General features: G+C 41.6%; 1 protein-coding gene across 12 annotated transcripts in view; it reads left to right on the forward strand.

Moving 5' to 3' along the window:
- FBLN2 (fibulin 2) overlaps nt 1-21,996 on the forward strand; it is a 266,919-nt gene that overhangs the window by 196,852 nt on the left and 48,071 nt on the right. For 11 of the 12 annotated variants that reach the window (XM_061618173.1, XM_061618171.1, XM_061618163.1 and 8 more), the window contains one exon: nt 15,035-15,241. The exons of the other annotated variant lie outside the window; for it this stretch is intronic. In XM_061618173.1, coding sequence (XP_061474157.1) covers nt 15,035-15,241 — 207 coding nt within the window. The remainder of the gene's footprint in view (nt 1-15,034; nt 15,242-21,996) is intronic. 12 annotated transcript variants of the gene reach the window in all.

A 21,996-nucleotide genomic window follows, 5' to 3' on the forward strand; every position in this document is an offset into this window, starting at 1 on the left:
ACCCACATTGTGTTTAATCCAAGCTATCATTCATACAATATATATCCAAAGAGACACAAGTTTGACAAGCATGCTTGTCATTCTTCTTCAGGCTCTAAGAAATATGACTGCATTGTTAATGAATTCCAGCCCTGATTCTTCCTGCTTCAATATTCCTTTGACATCTAAAAAAAGTGATCCTCAGAGCTCTTCATACCAGCATCCCACAATCCTCAATTTCCCCTCGTATTTGCCATGGGATAGCCAACGTGGTGTCCTGCATATGCTGTTGGACTGCACCTCCCATCATCACTGCTGGTCGGGGCTGATGAGAGCTGAAGTCCAACAACATCTGGAGGGCATCATATTGGCTACTCCTGTAATTTCATGTAATGATTGGGAAAAAGTCTGTAATGTTGAAGTGGCACCACAGTCTTAATCACAATAACTTGGAAGTCAATTCTATTGAAATCTATGGATTTTTTTTTTCTGTGAGCAAATGTAGTTAGCATGCCTGAAAGCTGAAATCCATCTGCTGATGAAACTGGCTATTCTTCCCCTCTCAGTTTGTGAAAATACTCTGATTGCTTGCAAGCTCCTCTCCAAGGTGTTTGCAACCATAGCAGACAAGGAGCCCACCCAAACTAGTGACAAAATTAGGAGAGAAGGTGGGGTATAGCTTGGTGGTAGAGCAACTGCTTTGCATGCAGAAGGTTCCAGGGTCAATCCCTGGCATCTCCAGGCAGGCCTGGGAGAGGCTTCCTGTCTCTGAAACCCTGGAGAGCTGCTGCCAGTCAGTGTAGACAATACTAGGCTAGATGGACCAAGGGTCTGATGCAGTATAAGGCAGCTCCCCATGTTCCGATAGCTAATGAGATCTGTCATGGTTCATTGCCACTGCAAAACCCAGTTCAAATCCACACCTGTCCTTCATCATCTGTGTTTGCAAGCTTCAGCTGACCGTCTCTCTTTCTTCCTTCAAGAATTTCTGTCCTGCTTTTCCTCTCCAAAGGAGAGATCCCCTCAAAAGTACAGAAACAAGCACAATACTAAAAATAGCAATCCCATTATTAAAATTAGAAAAAATACAAGCACAGTCCAAAGATTAAGTTATTTGCCTGTTATATCTGTTAATTGCTGTGCTATAAATGCTCTAGCCGACATGCAATAAATGAAACACAAAACAGGATTAAAACAAAATTATAATACAATCACATTCAACTTTAAAATCCAAAACCAGCACTAAAGAATAAAACAAATGCCACCCCAAAACCAACCAAGACTGAAAAGACTCATTAAAAAAGAGGCCCAGACTATGAGTTCACACATTAAACAGAACCAAATTCTCCTGTATTGGTAAAGCAGAGTTACAGATGTAGCAAGCACATCAGCCAATCCCTCGGGTGCTGCATCATGCCTGTAACCAGCAGGTAATGGAGGGCTGCCAAGAGTATGAGCACACAGCTTAATCCTTTTTGTTCAATTCAGCAATATCTCCAAGCACGTTGTTTGTGAAGCATGAAGTGTGCATGGTGGTATGGGGCAGAGGCTTATTAAGATGTGGCTCCAACTACTCCTTGGAGCTAGTTAAGCCAGCGCTGGGAACTGGGCTTTTATTTGCTAATGTTCATGCGGTTGTGGATGTGTATGTGATGGAGCTAAGTGCTTTTTCTGAAACAGGCAATGCCAGCCTGACCCATCTTTTATCATAATATAACATTTTTTGCCTGTTGGAATTCTGTGGCGAGACAGAATTCACAGGATTAAAAGAAATCTCAGCTCAACTGAGGCCTGCTTGAACTCTCACGGTCAAAATATACATTGATATCTGCATCTTCTTTTTTGGTGTTTCTCCACTGAATCAAAAACAGCTGGTAAGCTGCAGAAACAACTGAATAGAAAAAAGGTAACAAAACACTGATTAGGGGCACTTACAGTTGCTACTCTGAGCTGATCAGAAGTAAACACCTTCCTTCCCCCTCAACTGTAGTGGCTTTAGGGAAACGTGAACAGTTTTGGACTAATATATCATTACACTTTGGAGGCTGAGATTTATTTATTTTTAGTGACCTGTACTATATCTGGTATTACTGTTTTTTGCTTCTTTTTTTTAATGTTCTCAGATTCTTGTTCCTTCTTGTTTCTGTCTCTTTTAAAAGACATTTTCAAAAACGTAGAAACATTATGGATTTTCAAACATTGCGCTAAAGCAAAAACAGGGATCCTTTCTTCACCTCTTTTGAGTTTTCATCCTTTCTAATATGACATGGTCAAAACCTGGTGAACTTTTACAGCTGTCTGAACTGTGTCCTCCCCGCCCCAAAACAATGAAGGTGACTCCTCTCCCCCTTTGCTCGACAGGTGGCAAAGGACAGGCTTCTCCTCTCCCCACCGTCACACAGAAAGGCATTAAAACAATTCCAAGAAATGCAGGGAAATGATGGGAAATATTGAATACTTTCACTAATTTTTAATTCACTAATGGCCTTCTACCCCCCCCCTTCACCAGAGGGACTTTGTGGAGCCGTAAGACGACTGCTGTACCTGCAGTAGGGATGGAAGGATCCTTCTTTTTCGGTTCTCTCTGTGTCTCATTTTTCCAATCTCAAATTCAGCTCTCCACAGTTCACTACAGTTTCTGCATTTTTAATCAAAAAAATCCTCATGAAACATCTTCAATGTTTTAGTGCCAATATCTTTATTAGAACACATTTTGTATGTAGTTTTGATCAATGTACACATTTTTGCCAGCTATTTCCCATCATATAGTGCATTTCCATGTTATTTTCACTCATATGCATTTTTATGCATATTTCCTCCTAATTTATGCATTTTTGTAAGCATTGTTTGGTTGGTGAACTGCATCTCAGAATTCAAATAAGCTCAAATTTCAAAAGGTGGCCGTGTTTCAGGTCTCATATGGTTTCAGAAAGTGCACATTTGATAGATTTGGCTTGAAATGTGAACTGAATCGAATTTCTCACCCATCCCTAACCTGCAGCTCTGCTCCTTGTGGTCATGGTAGAAGGTGGGGAGGGCAGGAGAATCAGGCCTGGCTCCTGTCACGTGATCGGGATCCAGCAGATTCCAGGCTGGCTCATCCCCACCCTGTTTCAGGGCTTTGCAAGGATCCCAACCAGTGGGCCTCCCAGTCATCTGTATGTTTGGTGGAAGGGGCAGGTCATTGCCAACAGTGTGCTGCTTGCATCACTCCATTGGTGGTGGCTGGCAGGAGGCTGGCTTGGCTAGCATAAAGGAGATTTGCTCTGGAAAGCCGAAGATTATGGCTTGGATCCTCAGTTGTGTGGAGCGTTACTCTGCCCATGAGACCATCCAATTTGTGGAGCAGGAGCGTCCACTGGGCCCAACCCTGTTGTTTTTATTTTATTTGTTATGTACAAAGTAGCATCATGGCATATGACATTTCACAGGGTGACACAAGAAAGGAAATTCCCTGCCTAAGGCGCTATTCTAAATCTAGACGGGGAGGAAGAGGCAAGAGAGGGAGAGGAACTATGAGATGCTGTGGACATATTGTGAGGAGTGGTGAAGAGGAGACAACTGTCCTGTGTTTCTGATTTCTGACTTGTGTTTTGATGGCAGGAACCCAACAGGGGATCTTTCCAATTTTCTCTTCCTCTTCCCCTATGTGAGGCAGGTGCCTGGTATTTTCCCCCTTCACCATGGGAATAAAGCGGACAACAATTGTTTTATGGGTGACAAGAAGGCGACAACTTTATTGATTAGAGCAAATAAGCAGGGTTGGCATGGCAGGTGGGCAAGGATATGCTTCCATTCTGTCAGTGCTGAGGGAATACTGAGAGAGCCCACGAGCAGTTGGAGACCAACAAGCAGTTGAGAAGCAGCCTTGGGAGTTGATCAACATTGGACCCAGGTGAGGCGTCCACCCATCCTCCTGTGATCCCGCTGGCCAAGCAGTGGGGATAGTTGCAAGTTGGATGAGGCCTGGCCCCTCCCGAGCTAGGGGTATGGCTAGCAAATATCCCACTAGACCCCTTATGGGAGTCCCTCTTATATTATATTTAATCCTGCCCAATGTCATTTCCACCTTAAATTGTGACAGAAGCAATGAACATCTAACAATTGCCAAGCAAACCACTGTAGGTTTGGCAAAAACCTGCTCAATCAGGAGTCAGTTTGATTGAGAGGAAACATTCCTATGCAGCCCCATCAGCTTGTGACCCTGTTATGCACAGCTATGTAACACACTAAAAATGAGAGAGGGAAGGTGAGCGGGAAAGGCAGTGCATGAAGAAAGAGGCTGGTGCCACTCAGGCCAAGGCCTTTTAAGGCCTGTCCCTGTCTGTACCCCACTCAGGGTCTCGTGGGAATGCCCAAGGTTACCAGCGACCTGCGAGAGCAAAAATGAGTGGGATGAGGAATCCCCCTCCCATTGCTCCAGGGGTCATGTGCCCCCCACAAAGGTGCCCTGCACTGGGCACAAAGCGGTTCTTCTTGCCAAAGTAATAATTGCCCCCAAGCACCCATCTCTGAAGGTTTTCTGTGTACATGACTTGCTTCATGCTGCCCCATGCCCTCTCCCCATTAGTTGGGCTTCCCTCATCCCATCCTCTGCCGACTCAGATATAGGTGTGATGATGGTTTGTACTAGTTTTGGTCTTCATGAGAGCTTCCTGAACCTTGTAACATGCTCAGTGTTATGCTAGTTAGATGCTAAGTTTGTTTTATTTATTTTGTACTCTGATTATCTCTCCTCCCTTCCTTAAACAAACATTGGTGTTTTTTTAAAAACAACAACAACCACATTTTAATTTTAACCATGAATCTAAAAGAATGACTTCTGAACAAAAATTACGTCAATCTAATCACCATCTTGATTCTTTTATGGTCATCCACTTTCACTTGGCTTTTCATGTTTAAAGGCCAAAGAACCACAGAACCTATTCTTATCTACTTCCACCATACTCCAGGATTACTGTCTTATCTGATAGTCATCAACAATATAGAAACATAAGGAAAAAAGCATCACCTTCCTCCCCCCTGAGTGGTACTAGAAGCTGACAGGTAAACATTTTGTAATCAGAGGCATCTGATGAAGTGGACTGTACCCCACTAAAATGTATGCCACAATAAATTTGTTACTTTTCAAGGTAATGCAAGACTCTGTTATTTTTGCCAGAGATTAGCAAAGAGTGCCCTCTGGAAATGGTTACATGTCGTATAATCATCTCTAATATATTATAAAGTCAATTTATGGATAAATACCACAATGAAATAGGATTTGTTGTTATGTGTCTTCGTTGATTTTGACTTATGATGACCCTATGAATCAGCGACCTACAATAGCATCTGTCATGAACCACCCTGTTCAGATCTTGTAAGTTCAGATCTGTGGCTTCCTTTATGGAATCAATCCATCTCTTGTTTGGCCTTCCTCTTTTTCTACTCCCTTCTCTTTTTCCTAGCATTATTGTCTTTTCTAGTGAACCATGTCTTCTCATTATGTGTCCAAAGTATGATAAACTCAGTTTCATCATTTTAGCTTCTAGTGATAGTTCTGGTTTTGTTTCTTCTAACACCCAATTATTTTTCTTTTTCGCAGTCCATGGTATGTGCAAAGCTCTCCTCCAACACCACATTTCAAATGAGTTGATTTTTCTCTTATCTGCTTTTTTCACTGTCCAACTTTCACATTCATACATAGAGATTGGGAATACCATGGTATGAATGATCCTGACTTTAGGATCAGTGGTACATCTTTGCATTTGAGGACCTTTTCAAGTTCTCTCATAGCTGCCCTCCCCAGGCCTAGCCTTCTTCTGATTTCTTGACTATTGTCTTCATTTTGGTTGATGACTGCGCCAAGGTATTGATAATCCTTGACAAGTTCAATGTCCTCATTGTCAACTTTAAAGTTACATAAATCTTCTGTTGTCATTACTTTAGTCTTCTTGACGTTCAGCTGCAGTCCTGCTTTTGTGCTTTCTTCTTTAACTTTCATCAGCATTTGTTTCAAATCATTACTGGTTTCTACTAAGAGTATGGTATCATCTGCATATCTTAAATTATTGATGTTTCTCCTCCCAATTTTCACACCTTCTTCATCCAGTGGCGTCACTAGGGTTGGTGTCACCCAGTGCGGTAACTCATGGTGTCACCCCCGCATCTGTCCGTATCGCAGGCCTCTGGCTGCCTTGCTTTCCTGGGGGGGGGCAAGAGGGAAGCTGTCCTCTCCCACCCTGGTGGGAGGGCTTGGGGTGGCCCCTGAACCAGGCTCCTTCCTTGAAGACCTCTGTCCTGGGGGAGGGGGCTGCACCCTCTCAATCCAGGCCTTCCCTGTCAATTTTTTTGGGGGGGGCTTTTGTCACTACAGTGTTGCTGCCTGTGACTAGGGCAGTGAAATGGAAGGGGGATCATTTTGGCTTGGCACTAGATTACATTTGGCAACATTGACCACCATCTGACTCTATATAATATAGCTTCATGTGTTCATTCTGATTCTTTTGGTGCTACCATTATAGACATCTATAAACTAAGAAAAAGGTAAAGGTGTCCCGCACTTCTAGTGCGAGTTGTTTCCGACTCTTAGGGTGACGTCTTGCGATGTTTACTAGGCAGACTGTATATATGGGGTGGGATTGCCAGTTCTGTCCCTGGCCTTTCTTTACCCCCCAACATATGCCAGGTACTCATTTTACCGACCACGGATGGATGGAAGGCTGAGTGGACCTCGACCCCTTTTACCGGAGATTCGACTTCCTCCTTCCATTGGAATCGAACTCCTGCGCCACAGAGGGCCATATCTATAAACTAGCAATCTATAAATGATAAACTATCAATCCTTACTTGCTATAAGTAATCAGGTATGGAAGGCAGAGCTCTAGATTGTGCATATTAGCAGGGAGCAAGTAAGCATACTTAAAAACATATGAAAAGCCAGCTGGATCAGACAAAAGGCAATCCAGCATCCTGTTCTCACAGTGGGAAGCCTACAAGCAGGACCTGAGTACAACAACAGCCTCCCCATTTGTGATTTTCAGCAACTGGTATACCAAGGCATACCGACTCTGACAGGGGAGCGTAAAACATAACCATCATCGCTAGTATCCACAGATAGCCCCATTCTCCATGAAATTGTCTAATCCTCTTTTTAAAGCCATCCAGGCTTAACACTGCAATTTTATACACCCTGATCTGGAAGTACATGTGACTCTCCCACTGAATGCAAGGGAACAAAGGCTGTAATCCTAACTCCACTTATCCACTTCCTGCTGAGTAGACATGGTTGGGATTGCATTGTAAATGTGCTTAATACTGTCTTGAATGTGCCTTATCTATTTTCTTTCTTACATTTATCTCTCAACTTTCTTCCAAGGAGCTCAAGGTGATGTACATGGTTCTCCCCTTCCATTTTATTCTTGCAACAGCCCTGTGAGGTAGATCAGGTTGAGAGACAGTGACTGGCCCAAGGTCACTCAGTAACTTTCATGGCTGAGTGGAGATTCAAACCCAGGTCTCCCAGATCATAGTCCAACACCTCAAACATTACACTGCACTGGATCTCACTAGCCTTATCCCTAGATGTATACACACCTGTGTAACATATTGAGGAACGTTAGTATTCTTCTTCAAAAAACACAAAACCACACCCTATGTGAGATTGGAAACTTCAGTTTTAAATTAACAGTCATTTATTATGTCTGCTGACCCTTAAACTGTGGTTCATCTCAACTACAGTTAGAGAGAACAAACCAGCCTCATAAATTATGGTTTGAAGCTAGATTGTTGTTACTAACCATACTTAAGATTAACCACAGTAGTCCAAGTTCAGATAGCACAGCAAACTATAGCTAATAGAAAATGGAGCCTTCTTGCAGCCATGTCTATCAATTGTCTAAATTGTTTGAGCAGAATCCAGTTTCCAATTAGCACAATCTAGAACACTATAGAATACGGATATAAGCTGCACTTGCTGTCTCTGCCCACACATCATATCCTATGTTGGTCCTCCTCCCCACCCATGTTGGGGGGAAGATCTGAAGATGGCAGCCCAATCTACACTTGGATGCTCCCTGCATAATTCAGAACTCTGCATGATCAGGAGAGTGAGGTGGAGAGTGCTATAGCCAAGTGATTGGTAGGCAGCAGAAGGACAGAGCCAGCAAATGTGGTCCTGCTTTTCCTCTTGTGTAATGGGAATTGTGTGAGCTACAGCCACCTGATTAGGGCTTCTTTTAGTGAAAATGGGAAGGGAAGAAAAACATTGCCTTAGGGCTACAGTCCAATCAAGGGACTAAGCCTAGCTTTAGGCCACTAAACTTTTCATCAGGCTGAATATTAAACAAAAGCCAAGGAATGATGAGATGCAAGAGAGAAAGCTGGCTTGAAGCTGCTACATCTGCATTAAGGCTGCAATCGCGTACACTTACCTAGGAGTAAATCCCAGTGAACTTAGTAGACATGCATAGAACTGCACTGTTGTAAAATGAGGGGCCAGATAAGACAGCAGACCTAATAGTGCAATCTTATCCACGTTTACTCCGGAATCTTACTGGGTTCAATGGGGCTTCCTCCCAAGTAATTACATAAAGGATTACAGCCTGTATTGGTAGATACACTGAGATCTTAGGTTTCATTTAGTTCTACTGGGACAAAGGAACAAGTGATAACTGATTCCCCCATGTATGAAACTATGAAGTCCAGCAACTACTTATATACAACTCTAAGCATAAAAGTCTCTTGTGAGAAAGAGAACACAAGTCAAGAGAAACACAGCAGTTTTGATATCAGCAAAACTTGACATTAATTTACTGACATTAATCAGCAAATAAAAAAAGTGATTCTGTATACCAGGACAAAGCGTAGTCATGAAGCATGCTGTGAATCCAAAGTGAGTTCTCTTTCCTCATCTATAGAACCAAAGATTGTGGGGGTGGGGAAGCATAATTCTAAGACTTGCCTTGCTGGATCATGGGAGGGTCCACCTGATCTAACAATATTTCTAGTCTCCTCTGAAGGTTACAACCAGGGCATGAAGGCTACAGCCCTCTCTTGTTTGTCCTACCAACCACCTGGTATTCAGAGGTATACTATCTCTGAACATGGGGGATCCATTTAGCTATGATACCTAATAGCCATTGAGAAGTCTTATCTCCCAATAATTTCTCTAATCCTTAAGAGCCATCTAAGTTAGTGCTGTCTTCCGATAGTGAAATTCTATCATTTCATTGTATTTAGAAGCCAATACATTCTTCTCTCTCTCTCTCTCTCTCTCTCTCTGCCCATTCATACTATTATAAGCTTCTATCACACAGTTAGCAATTTTTGATCCTAAACCAGGGATGGGGGAATCTATGATCCTCTAGATGTTGTTGAACTCCAGCTCTCATCAGCCTGCTGACCAAAACCACTGAATGAAACAATATTGCAGCTGAGGTTAACTCTCAAAGTCCAAAGCAACCCCCAAGAACAGCCTTTCCCAACTTTTGGATCCCCAGATGTTTGTCAGACTACAGTTCCCATTATTTTTGACCATTGGCCTTGCTGGCTTGAGCTGATGGGAGTTGTAGTCTAACAACGTCTAAGGATCCAAAGGTTGGGAAAGGCTGCCCTAGAATATTACTGCCATTTCAACCAGATCTTGGAAAAGTTACTTTTTTGAACTACAACTCTCATCAGCCCAATCCAGTGGCCATGCTGGCTGGGGCTGATGGGAGTTGTAGTTTAAAAAAGTAACTTTTCCAAGCTCTGATTTCAACCCAAAGTACCACCATCTCGTCATAGGATTCTTGATGCTGACAAATCAAAACATCACAATCAAGGGATCTTCTAAAAGTGCAGCCTCCATTTCTGTAGAGCAATTATTCCCAAACAGTGGATTAGATAAACGTTTGTGGCTGTGTCACTAAGATGCTTTGTTGAACACAGATAATTTTTTTAAAACAACAACATTGGCCTCAGGAACTAAGGGGAGTGTGGCACCAGCCCAATAGGATAAACCACAAATTCAGACAAAATTCCATGAGCAAAGATTTTTTAAACAAAATATTTGGGAGTCAACAATACAAGACCTTATGAAACTTGGATATTCTGACATACAAGAGGGTATCCTTTACATTCCGTACAGAGCTTATAATGACGCCCCATTCAGGCAACCAGAAATCATTCTGTTAGCTGTTTTAAAGCAGAGGCAATATGAAATAGGAATAACAAATTGAGATGTGTGGATATCATACTTTCAAATGTAGTCCCATGTAGATCCTGTGCTGCAACATTGTACTTCACCTCCCCTTCCATTCCTGTATGACCTTCTCAATATCACAGTCATGGAAATCAAAGGAAAACAAGAAGGCCTTTCCCCCCCTTCAGGAGAGGGTAAGTTTTAAACATGTGGAGCCCTGGATCTCAGCATCTTTCACAGCTGCCTCTTTCCTTCCATCATCCTGATCTGAGTTTTACCCGGGTTTTTTAAAAGCTACAACAACACCTCACGCCTTGTTAACGCAGCAATTCTTCCCGCTCTGTCCTCCTCCCGTTTTCCCCTTTACAGGCAAATTCCCAAGAGACCCATTTTGAAAAGGAAAAAAAATGAAATCAATTGGATACCACTTTACAGCAACCTAACTCTTGAACCCTGAGCTCACAGGAAGAAAAGGAACCCAGGAACTGACCTGGCCTGGCCTCAAAAGAAGGAAAAAAGGAGAGGCCTAGAGGGCATGAGCACGTAGGAATGGCGAGAAAGAAACAGCCAGCCTTGAAATCTGGCATATTAGGGCAGGCACAGAACTGGGTCTGGCGCGAGTAGGCGGCGGGGGGTGGGGGCGGTAGGGAGATTCCTTCTTGCATCATGCAGGTAAAGGGGAGAGTTTGATAAACCAGCTGCCCCCATTTTTGGAGGGGCAAAGATATTCACATCCACACACACCCCAGTTTGCGCCCACATGCTGGCTTGCTCCGGATCGGCTCAGCCCACGAGGCCTGTAGTTGTCGCTAAGCAGTTCCCAAACTTTGCGCATAGACAAACTCCCTCCAGGCTGCGACCTGCCTCGAAGGCTGACGCCGATTTTGCGCCCTAGGCCCCAGGCCAGGTGGTCCCCGGGGTTTGCCCCTCCCCAAGCTGAGGTCCAAGACAGCAGCTTGCAACCCCACCCACTGCCTGCATGCCTCGGCCAATCTCTGCTCTAGCACGGCCCACATCGATTTGTGACTGGTCTGGGAAGGTCAGTCACTCAGTGAATGCTACGAAAGGGGAACTGCAAAGGCGGATGGGAGGGGCGGAGGGAGTGAGAGCACAGCAGTGACATGAGCGCTCCACCCAGGTGGCATCCAAGCTGAGGAGAGAGAGAGCAAGAGGCGAATGGAGCACCGCACCAGGAGGAGGGGCAGAGCCGCGCTCGGAACGTTCAGCTGCCTGCCCTGCTTCCTGGTGCCTAGGGGTGGCTCTGGGTGTCACCCCCTCTCATGGTGTCACCCAGTGCGGTCCGCACTACCCGCACCTGCCTAGTGATGCCGCTGCCTTCATCTTGGTCCAATCCTGCTTTCTGTATGATCTGCATATAGATTAAACAAGTAGGGTGATAAAATACACCCCTGTCTCACACCCTGTCCGATGGAGAACGAATCGGTTTCTCCATATTCTGTCCTTACAGTAGCCACTTATCCAAAGTATAGGTTGTGCATCGGGACAATCAGATGCTGTGGCACCCCCATTTCTTTTAAAGCATTCCATAGTTTTTCATGATCTACACAATCAAAGGCTTTGCTGTAATCTATAAAGCACAGGGTGATCTTCTGAAATGTCTTGGTCCATTCCATTATCCAATGTATGTCTCTGGTACCTGTTCCCTTTCTAAATCCAGCTTGGACGTCTGGCATTTCTCGCTCCATATATGGTAAGAGCCTTTGTTGTAGAATCTTGAGCATTACTTTACTTGCATGGGATATTAAGGCAATAGTTCAATAATTACTGCATTCCCTGGGATACCCTTTCTTTAGAATTGGGATGTATATTGAATGCTTCCAGTCTGTGGGCCATTGTTTTATTGTCCATACTGCTTGACAGATTTTTGTCAAAATTTGGACAGATTCATTCTCAGTAACTTTAGTAACTCTATTGGTATGCCATCTGTTCCTGGTGATTTGTTTCTTCCAAGTATTTTAAGAGCAGCTTTCACCTCACATTCTAAAATTTCTGGTTCTTCATCATACGGTTCCTTCATGAATGAATCTGGCATCTTGGCATCTCTTTTATAGAGTTCTTCAGTGTATCGCTTCCATTTTCCTTTTTTTTCAGCTTGCTTGGTCAGTGTGTTTCCCTGTTGATTATTCAACAGCCCGACTCTTGGTTTGCAAGAAATAAGAAAATGTGTTTGCAAGAAACAAATTATTGGCTTCACAGAATTCAATAAGTTTTTCTCCTGCTTCATTTCTATCTCCTAATCCCCATTTCCCCACAGTTTCTCATTCTTCTCTGTTCCGTACTTTTGCATTCCAGTCCCCCATGATTATCAGCACATCTTGTTATGGTGTGTGATCAATTTCTTTCATAATCTGGGTCAAATAAGTTTAAAGCCTCAAATCTGTTCCTTATTTGATTTAAATTGTACTTTGGCATTATGATTGCTTTGTTGTTCTTCTTTAGCTTTACTCTTGATTTTCAATATGACCAGTTCATGATCTGTACCGCAGTCTGCTCTGGTCTTGTTTTTGCAGAAAGTATGGAACTTCTCCATCTTCTGTTTCCAATTATATAATCAATTTGATTCCTGTATTGACCATCTGGTGATGTCCATGTTTACAGTCTTTTCTGCTCAAAAAATGTGTTTGCGAGAAACAAATTATTGGCTTCACAGAATTCAATAAGTCTTTCTCCTGCTTCATTTCTATCTCCTAAGCCCCATTTCCCCACAATTCCTATCTCTTCTCTGTTTCCTACTGTTGCATTCCAGTCCCCCATGATTTTCAGCACATCTTGTTTTGGTGTGTGATCAATTTCTTCCTGTACTTCTGCGTTCCTCTTGTTCTGCATTTGCCATTGGAGCGTAGACTTGGATGATAGTTATGTTAATAGGTTTCCCATTAAATCTCATTGATATCTCACTCAGACCTTGCTTTATAGTGCTTAATTATTTTTGCTACATCACTTCTCACTATTAAAGCAACCCCATTTCTTCTTAATTTCTCATTTCCTGCATAATTTTTTTTGTAGTTGCCTGATTGAAAGTGTCCCATTCCCATCCAATTTAATTCACTCACGCCAAGTATTGTAATGCCGATGCGCTCCATTTCTTGATTGACAGTTTCTAACTTTCCCTGGTTCATGCTTCTCACATTCCATGTTCCTATTGTGTGCGTCGTACAACTCCGTACTCTCCTTTCTCATCTGTGCGCATCAGCCTCTGGGCTTCCATTCAGGTTTGACCTAGTGGCATCATTAACACAGTGCTACTCATACTTGTCTGTTGTTCTTCCCCAATAGCTCAGTGAATGCCTTGTGACCTGGGGGTTTCATCTTCCAGCACTATCTCGTGTTGCATTTTGGATACTCTGTTCATAGGGGTTTTGTGGTAAGAGGTATTCAGAGGTGGTTTACCATTGCCTTCTTCTGAGATTGGATGCATCTTAGTCTGGCGTCTCAGCTTTGACCATTCTGCCTTGGGTGCCCCTGCTAGGAATCTATCCTCTTGGCCTAGACTCCTGATGGCATTGCTCTCAGCTTCTTCAGCACTCTCAAACCCCATCACCACTTTAAGGTGTGCATCCTAGAGGAGGATAGGATACATCTTTAGAAATTGTTTTTAAAGCTTTTTTAAAAAATGTTTTTAAAGCTTTTTAAAAAAATGTTTTTAAAGTTGTTTTGTTTTGGTGTAGTTTAAGGTCTGTTTTTATGATGTCTTGATGTATTTTTAGTGCTTTTGCTTGCCGCCCTGGGCTCCTGCTGGGAGGAAGGGTGGGATATAAATCAAATAATAAATAAATAAATAAAAATGCAAGTTTATACCAGCCACTGCCTATTCTGTATGTCCTCAAGCAAATACGTTTTCCATCATTTTTTGTTTGCCTTCCACAGTTGCTAACCAAATGAACTGTGCACTAAGAGCTAAAGCAATTCCTTTTAATCAGTTCTTCATCTCTCTGAGCTTTCACTCCTGCCACTTTAGTGGTCAATTGTGCTTTACCTTTAGGCATCCCCTCTCCTCCTATTTATTGCAAGGAAAGCAGAATGGAGAAGAGCTAAAGTTTTGTCCAGTGCGTTCATGGGGAGGCATGCTTAGAGCTTGCCCAGAGGCAAAGATCTAGATAGAACATGAAACAAGATGTTCACCATTAAAAACAGATCCCCTCTCCTGGGGAACTTCATCTGTTCTTCATCTTCATTTTGTGTGCTTTGTATGCATGTGCTGCGAATGAGGCAAATCCTCTGAACCCCCATTAGGATTTGCCTCATTCACAGCACATGTGCTTCTTCAGCCTTTGCAAGCTAGCATCTGCTGCTTCTGTATGCTCTTGTCATCTTGAAGACAGTGCAGAGCATGCATAAATTCTCTGAACCTCAGGAAATATATCACATTCATTTTCCTTCATACGTCATTCTTTCATTGTTGATTATTCCATCTCCGTTGCACATACTTTGTTTTGCTGCAGTGGTATCTGTATAAATGATAGCTCTTTGGTTTTCTGGTGGCCTGCATCCTCCTTTCTGCTACAAGGCTTGTGCATACTGGGAGGCTCCATATGATCAAAGGACAGGAAGCCTGTTACAATGAGCCTACAGGGGTCCTGCCAGGAGTAATGCTCCCACTAGTACCACCGTGGCACCCAGTTGGTGACAGGAACCTTGGTGGAGGGGTATGCAGTTGCCACTATCCCCTAAAGTCACCCTGCCAGTTGTATTACTGCTACTAGTGTAACTGAGAGATAGGTCATGCTATGGAGGTAGAGCTATTCCTGTCATCCCAGTTACAGCCTGTCCAGCTGATGGACCCTTTGCCCAAACTCATAGGTAATCTATGTGTACAAAACATGCATTTCCCCTGGGTTCTTGTCATGACTAATGGCTCAGGCATGTTGGCAGTTTCAGAGATTGAGGATCGCCATGAAGCCTTGTCAATCAGTAATGAAGCCGAATTGTCAAACAGCTTACCTGGAGATGACCTGGATGAGTGTCTTGCCTATCCTGGAGAGCTCTGTCAACACCTCTGCATCAACACAGTGGGATCCTACAAGTGTTCATGTTTCCCAAGATTTACTCTGCAGGACGATGGGCTTAGTTGCAATCCAGGTGAGGACCCACCCTGAGAAAATGTGCCCTGGACCTGACTACAACAGGTTTATTTTCATGTTTAGCATCCCCTGATTGCTAAGGGTCATATGCATCAACTGATGATCTAAGTGCTTGATGATCTTCAACCAAATATATGAAATGCCTCCACTGAAAAATGTTGTAGTTGAGGTATTATGGAACTTTTATCTGTGCTAGTCAGTATGTGATGGCTCCTTCACATGTACAGGTTATCACAGAAAGGTACAAGTGTCTTCCTCTCCAACACAGGCCCCATCTGCACTATAAATTCAAAGCAGTTTCATATCACTTTAAACACTCGTGGCTTCATCCACTTAATACTGGGAACTCTAGTTTGTGAGGATGTAATTCCCAGAGTTCCCTGGAAAGAGGGACTGACTGTTAAACCACTCTGATAAGTGCAGCTCTGGACTTTGCATTTAAAGCAGTATTATGCCACTTTAAATAGTCATGGCTTCTCCCAAAGAATCCTGGGAAGTGTAGTTTGTGAAGGATTCTGAGAGTTCTTAGGAAACCCCTATTCCCCTAACAGACCTGCAATTCTCAGAGTTCCCTGGAAACAAGATTTGGTTGTTAAATCCCACACAGTTGCAATTTCAGAGTGGTTTAACAATGAATCCCTCAATGGGAGGGGTGAACTTGGCAGTGGAAACCTGTAGTCAACTGCAAGAAGATGCTCCAGGGGCAAGAGGAAAAAAAACCCTTGGCAAGCTTGAGTAACCCTAGGGCCTTGAGAGTATAGGAGACCAATAAGATTTCTTCATATAGGGTCCCAAAATACTTGATGCCACACCTGTCCTCCATTATGCCTGAGGTTGACATAAAAATCTGTTCTCTTGTACTTCTTCCTGCCTTGCATTTTCTTTTAAAAAAGTTATTCCAGTCATTTATTTTCTTTCTGCCAAAAAATCATAAACTGTCCCCCCACATTTTCCTCCCTGCCCCCTTTCTCTGTTATTTTCCCTTTAGAAAATTCCAGCAGAATCTCTGCAGAAAAGGTCATGATTTTTCTTAGAAAAATTTCATGCTTCATTAGCTTTTCAGGGGGATAATCAGCAGGACGTAGGTCTAGTCCCACTAGCATTAAGAGAAACATGTGTTGTTGCATTGTGGTTCAGATTTTTATGCTAACTCTGTCTTCAATAGGGAAGTGGGGTTTTTTATCTAGATATCTGCAGCATGTAATTCCTTCCCCATCACAAAATAAGGATGGTGGCGGGAAGAGATGGGGAAAATGCAATTAATTTTCAATTTGTTTCATTTGTGTGGGCAGTCCTTTTAAGGAAATCTGACTATATCAGACATTAATCTGTCTACCTAATTGTGGGATGTGCACATTCTCTTTGGAAATGTTATATTATTATTTTTCATTGTGCTTCATCCTCACTAGAGCGTTGGGACTTATTTAATACTTTGTGAACTTTATTGAAAATCCTCTTACAGTAACGACAGCCCCGCATTTTCAGTCATACATACAGATCATTATGGAAGTAAGTCAGAGCATTAATTTACAGCAGGGAACAAAATTGTCTTCTGTATGATGCACATTTAAAATGAAACTGTTCGTGTTTCTATGACAAACAGGCCATCAGTTTAGATGTACTATAACTTGGCTTATTGATGCAACATATAAATCAAAATCTGAAACTCATCCAATCCTGCTACCATTCCTCATCATCTCTTAAGTAGATTCTTCCCTTACTATTTTTCAGACATGAAACTACATTGCAACGAGAGATCCAATGTATCAAATTGATTTTTCACATTTGTAAACCCCACCATATATCAAGCAGGACAACTTGATTTGTACAAGATAATTTTGACTACAAATTAATTCTTGTAGACTTACACTGCAGTTTCTCCTCTTTGTGATCATATCCATTCATACCTCTCTGTGCCTAATACATGTGTATGTTTTCAAATGATAGGAAAATACACTTTTGAGTGTCTAAACCATGGGTATAATGCAGACACGGGCTGTTCTTGTTCTTCAGTGTCTGCTTGACATTGTTGATATCAAAATGTCGGCCTATACTTTTTTTACACACACATATAATTGGATTTTTTCTTACTGTGAAAAATCTGATATGTGAAATAACACAGTATACATCTGCAGTGACTACTGGAGTAGAAGCCCATTACTGCGTTTTTTGGATAGGCAGTTTGTTATGTGTTTGGTGACATTTCAGTGGGTGTTCTCTAGTGCCACACCCCTACTTCCATTTGCACCCCAGCTGAGTACAACCTAGCATTTTTTTGCCAATGCCCCCCCATACTAAACAAGACACCAATTTCCTATTATTAACACATGCTGAGGGCATGCCCCAGATTGAAGTAGACATTCTTTTCAGATCTCCACACAGTATATGTGGGGCATTACCTGGGAGACTAATCACAGTACATACATTTGGCTTTTAAATATAATGATGATAATAATGATGATAATAATGATAATGATGATGATGATGATGATAATGATAATGATAACGACAACAACAACAACAACAACAACAATAATAATAATAGAGGGCATCTTGCACGGGACCTCAGTATTATTTGTTTCAAAAAACCCAACACACAAATGGAAATGGTTATTTCACACTAGAGATGGGGGAGAATATTCACATATTCAGATTTGATATTGAATTATGAGAGAATCCACAAGCCCAATTTGTCTTCAGATAGGGTCTGACTCTTTGTGCGTTTGCACTGAGATGTACGTAATTATCTTCATCATCAGCTTCCCTCTAAACTGCTGTTTTGTGTATGAGGTGTTAATGATCACTATTAACAACCATTAACCTTTTTCTTTGTTTTATTAATTCACAGCAATGGCTTTTCAAATCAATTCTTATTTATTCCTTAACCTGCCGGTTTGTTTTCTGTCAGGTATCCACCTCTCTCATAAACCCCATAAATGTTACCAAAAAAGCCTTTTATTACATGTATAGATACACACACCAAATGTGACTATGCAACTCTCCTTTTGATGATGAGAAAACCTTTTCATTTGAGCGGATGAGTTGGTTTTATTGTTGTTTCTTTTGTTTGAAAGTGAGGAGATAATATAGTCATCATCACCACACTGCAACACCTGGGAGTAAAGCCCATTCAATTCAATAGGATTTAGATTTGAGTAGACACGGTCAGTCAGTCACACACTTGCAAAGAATCCATATGATGGGGAGGGAGTTCCAGGAAACGTGATGGAGATATGCTGAGGTTTTTTGTGAAAGTGACCAGCAAGCAGTAGCCCTAGCCAAAATAGTCATCACTACAACACGACAAACAGGCAAGTCACTACAAATTAGGGGACAAACACAAACATTCAGATGTTGAAAATGTATTGCAAACATTTAAGAATGTTTATTAAAGAAAAATATACATTTGCACATACAATATAAAAACAAAATTAAAACATCACTTGCAAAAAAAGACTTTCTTTTAAATATACACACACACACACACACACACTGTTCATAGGGTCTTTGTGGTAAGAGGTATTCAAAGGTGGTTTAGCATTGCCTTTCTCTGAGATTGGATGCATCTTAGTCTGGCGTCTCAGCTTTGACCATTCTGCCTTGGGTGCCCCTGCTAGGAGTCTAGCCTCTTGGTCTAGACTCCTGATGACATTTCTCTCAGCTTCTTCAACACTCTCAAACATCCTAGAGAGGGAAGATGAAACTCCAGGTCAGAAGGCACTCAATGAGCTACTGGGGAAGAACAAAGGACAAGTACGAGTAGCACTGTGACTAATGACACAGCTGGGTCAAAGCCAAAAGGAAGCCCAGAGGCTGATGGGCACAGATGCAAAAGGAGAGTCCGGAGTTGTATGACGCACACAATAGGAACATGGAATGTGAGAAGCATGAACCAGGGAAAGATAGAAATTGCCAAGCAAGAAATGGAATGTATCAACATTACAGTACTTGGCATGAGTGAATTAAAATGGATGGGAATGGGACACTTTCAATCAGGCAACTACAAAAAAAATTATTTAGGAAATGAGAAATTAAGAAGAAATGGGGTTGCTTTAATAGTGAGAAGTGATGTTGCAAAAATAATTAAGCGCTATAAAGCAAGGTCTGAGCGAGTTATATCAATGAGATTTAATGGGAAACCTATTAACATAACCATCATCCAAGTCTACGCTCCAATGGCAAATGCAGAAGAAGAGGAATGCAGAAGTACAGGAAGAAATAGATCACACACCAAAGCAAGATGTGCTGAAAATCATGGGGGACTGGAATGCAACAGTAGGGAACAGAGAAGAAATAGGAATTGTGGGGAAATGGGGCTTAGGAGATAGAAATGAAGCAGGAGAAAGACTTATTAAACTCTGTAAAGCCAATAATTTGTTTCTCGCAAACACATTTTTTGAGCAGCCGAAAAGACTGTAAACATGGACATCACCAAATGGTCAATATAGGAATCAAATTTATTATGTAATTGGTAGTAGAAGATGGAATCCATACTTTCTGCTACAACAAGACCAGGAACAGACTGTGGTACAGATCATGAACTAGTAATATTGAAAATCAGAGTAAAGCTAAAGAAGAACAAAGCAATCATAATGCCAAAATACAATAACATCCCAGAAGAATATAAAGACCAAATAAGGAACAGATTTGAGGCTTTAAACTTAGTTGACAGAGAACCAGAAGAACTATGGAGTGAAGTCAGAGACATTATCAGGGAAGAATGCAAAAAGACAATACCTTCAGTTAAAAAGAAAGTCCTCAGTGGATGACTGACAAAACTCTTAAAATGGTTAAAGAGAGAAGGAAAGTAAAAGGAGACAGAAACACGGTTAGAACCCTAAATGAAACAATACAGCAACTAGTACGTAGGGACAAAGAGAACTATTACAATAGTGATTGTATAGAAATAGAAGAGGACAACAACAAGGGTAGAACAAGAGCCCTATTACAAAAGATTACAGAAATTAAAGGGAAATTTAAACCAAGAGTAGGGATGTTGAATAATCAACAAGGGAACACACTGACTGACTGAGATGAAATAAAAGGAAGATGGAAGCAATACACTGAAGAACTCTGTAAAAGAGATGCCAAGATGACAGATTCATTCACGGAGGAACCATATGATGAAGAACCAGAAATTTTAGAATGCGAGGTGAAAGCTGCTCTTAAAATACTTTGAAGAAACAAATCACCAGGAACAGATGGCATACCAATAGAGTTGCTACAGGTTACTGAGACTGAATCTGTCTAAATTTTGACAAAAATCTGTCAAGAAATATGGAAGACTAAACAATGGCCCACAGACTGGAAGTGTTCAATATACATCCCAATTCTAAAGAAAGGGGATCCCAGGGAATGCAGTTATTATCAAACTATTGCCTTAATATCCCATGCAAGTAAAGTAATGCTCAAGTTTCTGCAACAAAGGATCTTACCATATATGGAGCGAGAAATGCCAGACGTCCAAGCTGGATTTAGAAAGGGAACAGGCACCAGAGACATACGTTGGATAATGGAATGGACCAAGGCATTTCAGAAGGAAATCACCCTGTGCTTTATAGATTACAGCAAAGCCTTTGATCGGGTAGATCATGAAAAACTATGGAATTAAAAGAAATGGGGGTGCCACAGCATCTGATTGTTCTGATGTGCAACCTATACTCTGGACAAAAGGCTACTGTAAGGACAGAATATGGAGAAACCGATTAGTTCCCCATCGGAAAGGGTGTGAGACAGGGGTGTATTTTATCACTCTATCTGTTTAATCTATATGCAGAACATATCATATGGAAAGTGAGATTGGACCAAGATGAAGGAGTTGTGAAAATTGGAGGGAGAATTATCAATAATTTAAGATATGCCATACTCTTAGCAGAAACCAGTAATGATTTGAAATAAATGCTGTGAAATTTGAAGAAGAAAGCACAAAAACAGTACTGCAGCTGAATGTCAAGAAAACTAAAGTAATGACAACAGAAGATTTACGTAACTTTAAAGTTGACAATGACCTTGGCACAGTCATTAACCAAAATGGAGTCAATAGTCAAGAAATCAGAAGAAGCCTAGGCCTGGGGAGGGCAGCTATGAGAGAACTAGAAAAAGTCCTTAAATGCAAAGATGTATCACTGATCCTAAAGTCAGGATCATTCAGACCATGGTATTCCTGATCTCTATTTATGGATGTGAAAGTTGGACATTGAAAAAAGCGGATAAGAAAAAAATCAGCTCATTTGAAATGTGGTGTTGAAGGAGAGTTTAGTGCATACTATGGACTGCAAAAAAGACAAATAATTGGGTGTTAGAACAAATTAAACCAGAACTATCAACAGAAGTTAAAATGATGAAACTGAGGTTATCATATTTTGGACACATAATGAGAAGACATGATTCACAAGAAAAGGCAATAATGCTGGGAAAAAGAGAAGGGAGTAGAAAATGAGGAAGGCCAAACAAGAGATGGATTGATTCCCTAAAGGAAGCCACAGACCTGAACTTACAAGTTCTGAACAGGGTGGTTCACGACAGATAGTACTGGAGGTGGCTGATGCATAGGGTTGCCATAAGTCATAGTAAACCTGAAGGCACATAACAACAACATATATACACAGTCACATTCTGATTTAGCTTACAATATGTAATTATATATATACATTGAAATGTGCTCTATTAACCGGGTTTAACTCAGCAGAAGTTATTCAGTTTTAAACTGCAAAATCACAAGTACTGAATATGAAATTCCAAAGAGAACGGATA

Source organism: Rhineura floridana, chromosome 3 (assembly GCF_030035675.1).
Source record: "Rhineura floridana isolate rRhiFlo1 chromosome 3, rRhiFlo1.hap2, whole genome shotgun sequence".
Taxonomy (NCBI): domain Eukaryota; kingdom Metazoa; phylum Chordata; class Lepidosauria; order Squamata; family Rhineuridae; genus Rhineura; species Rhineura floridana.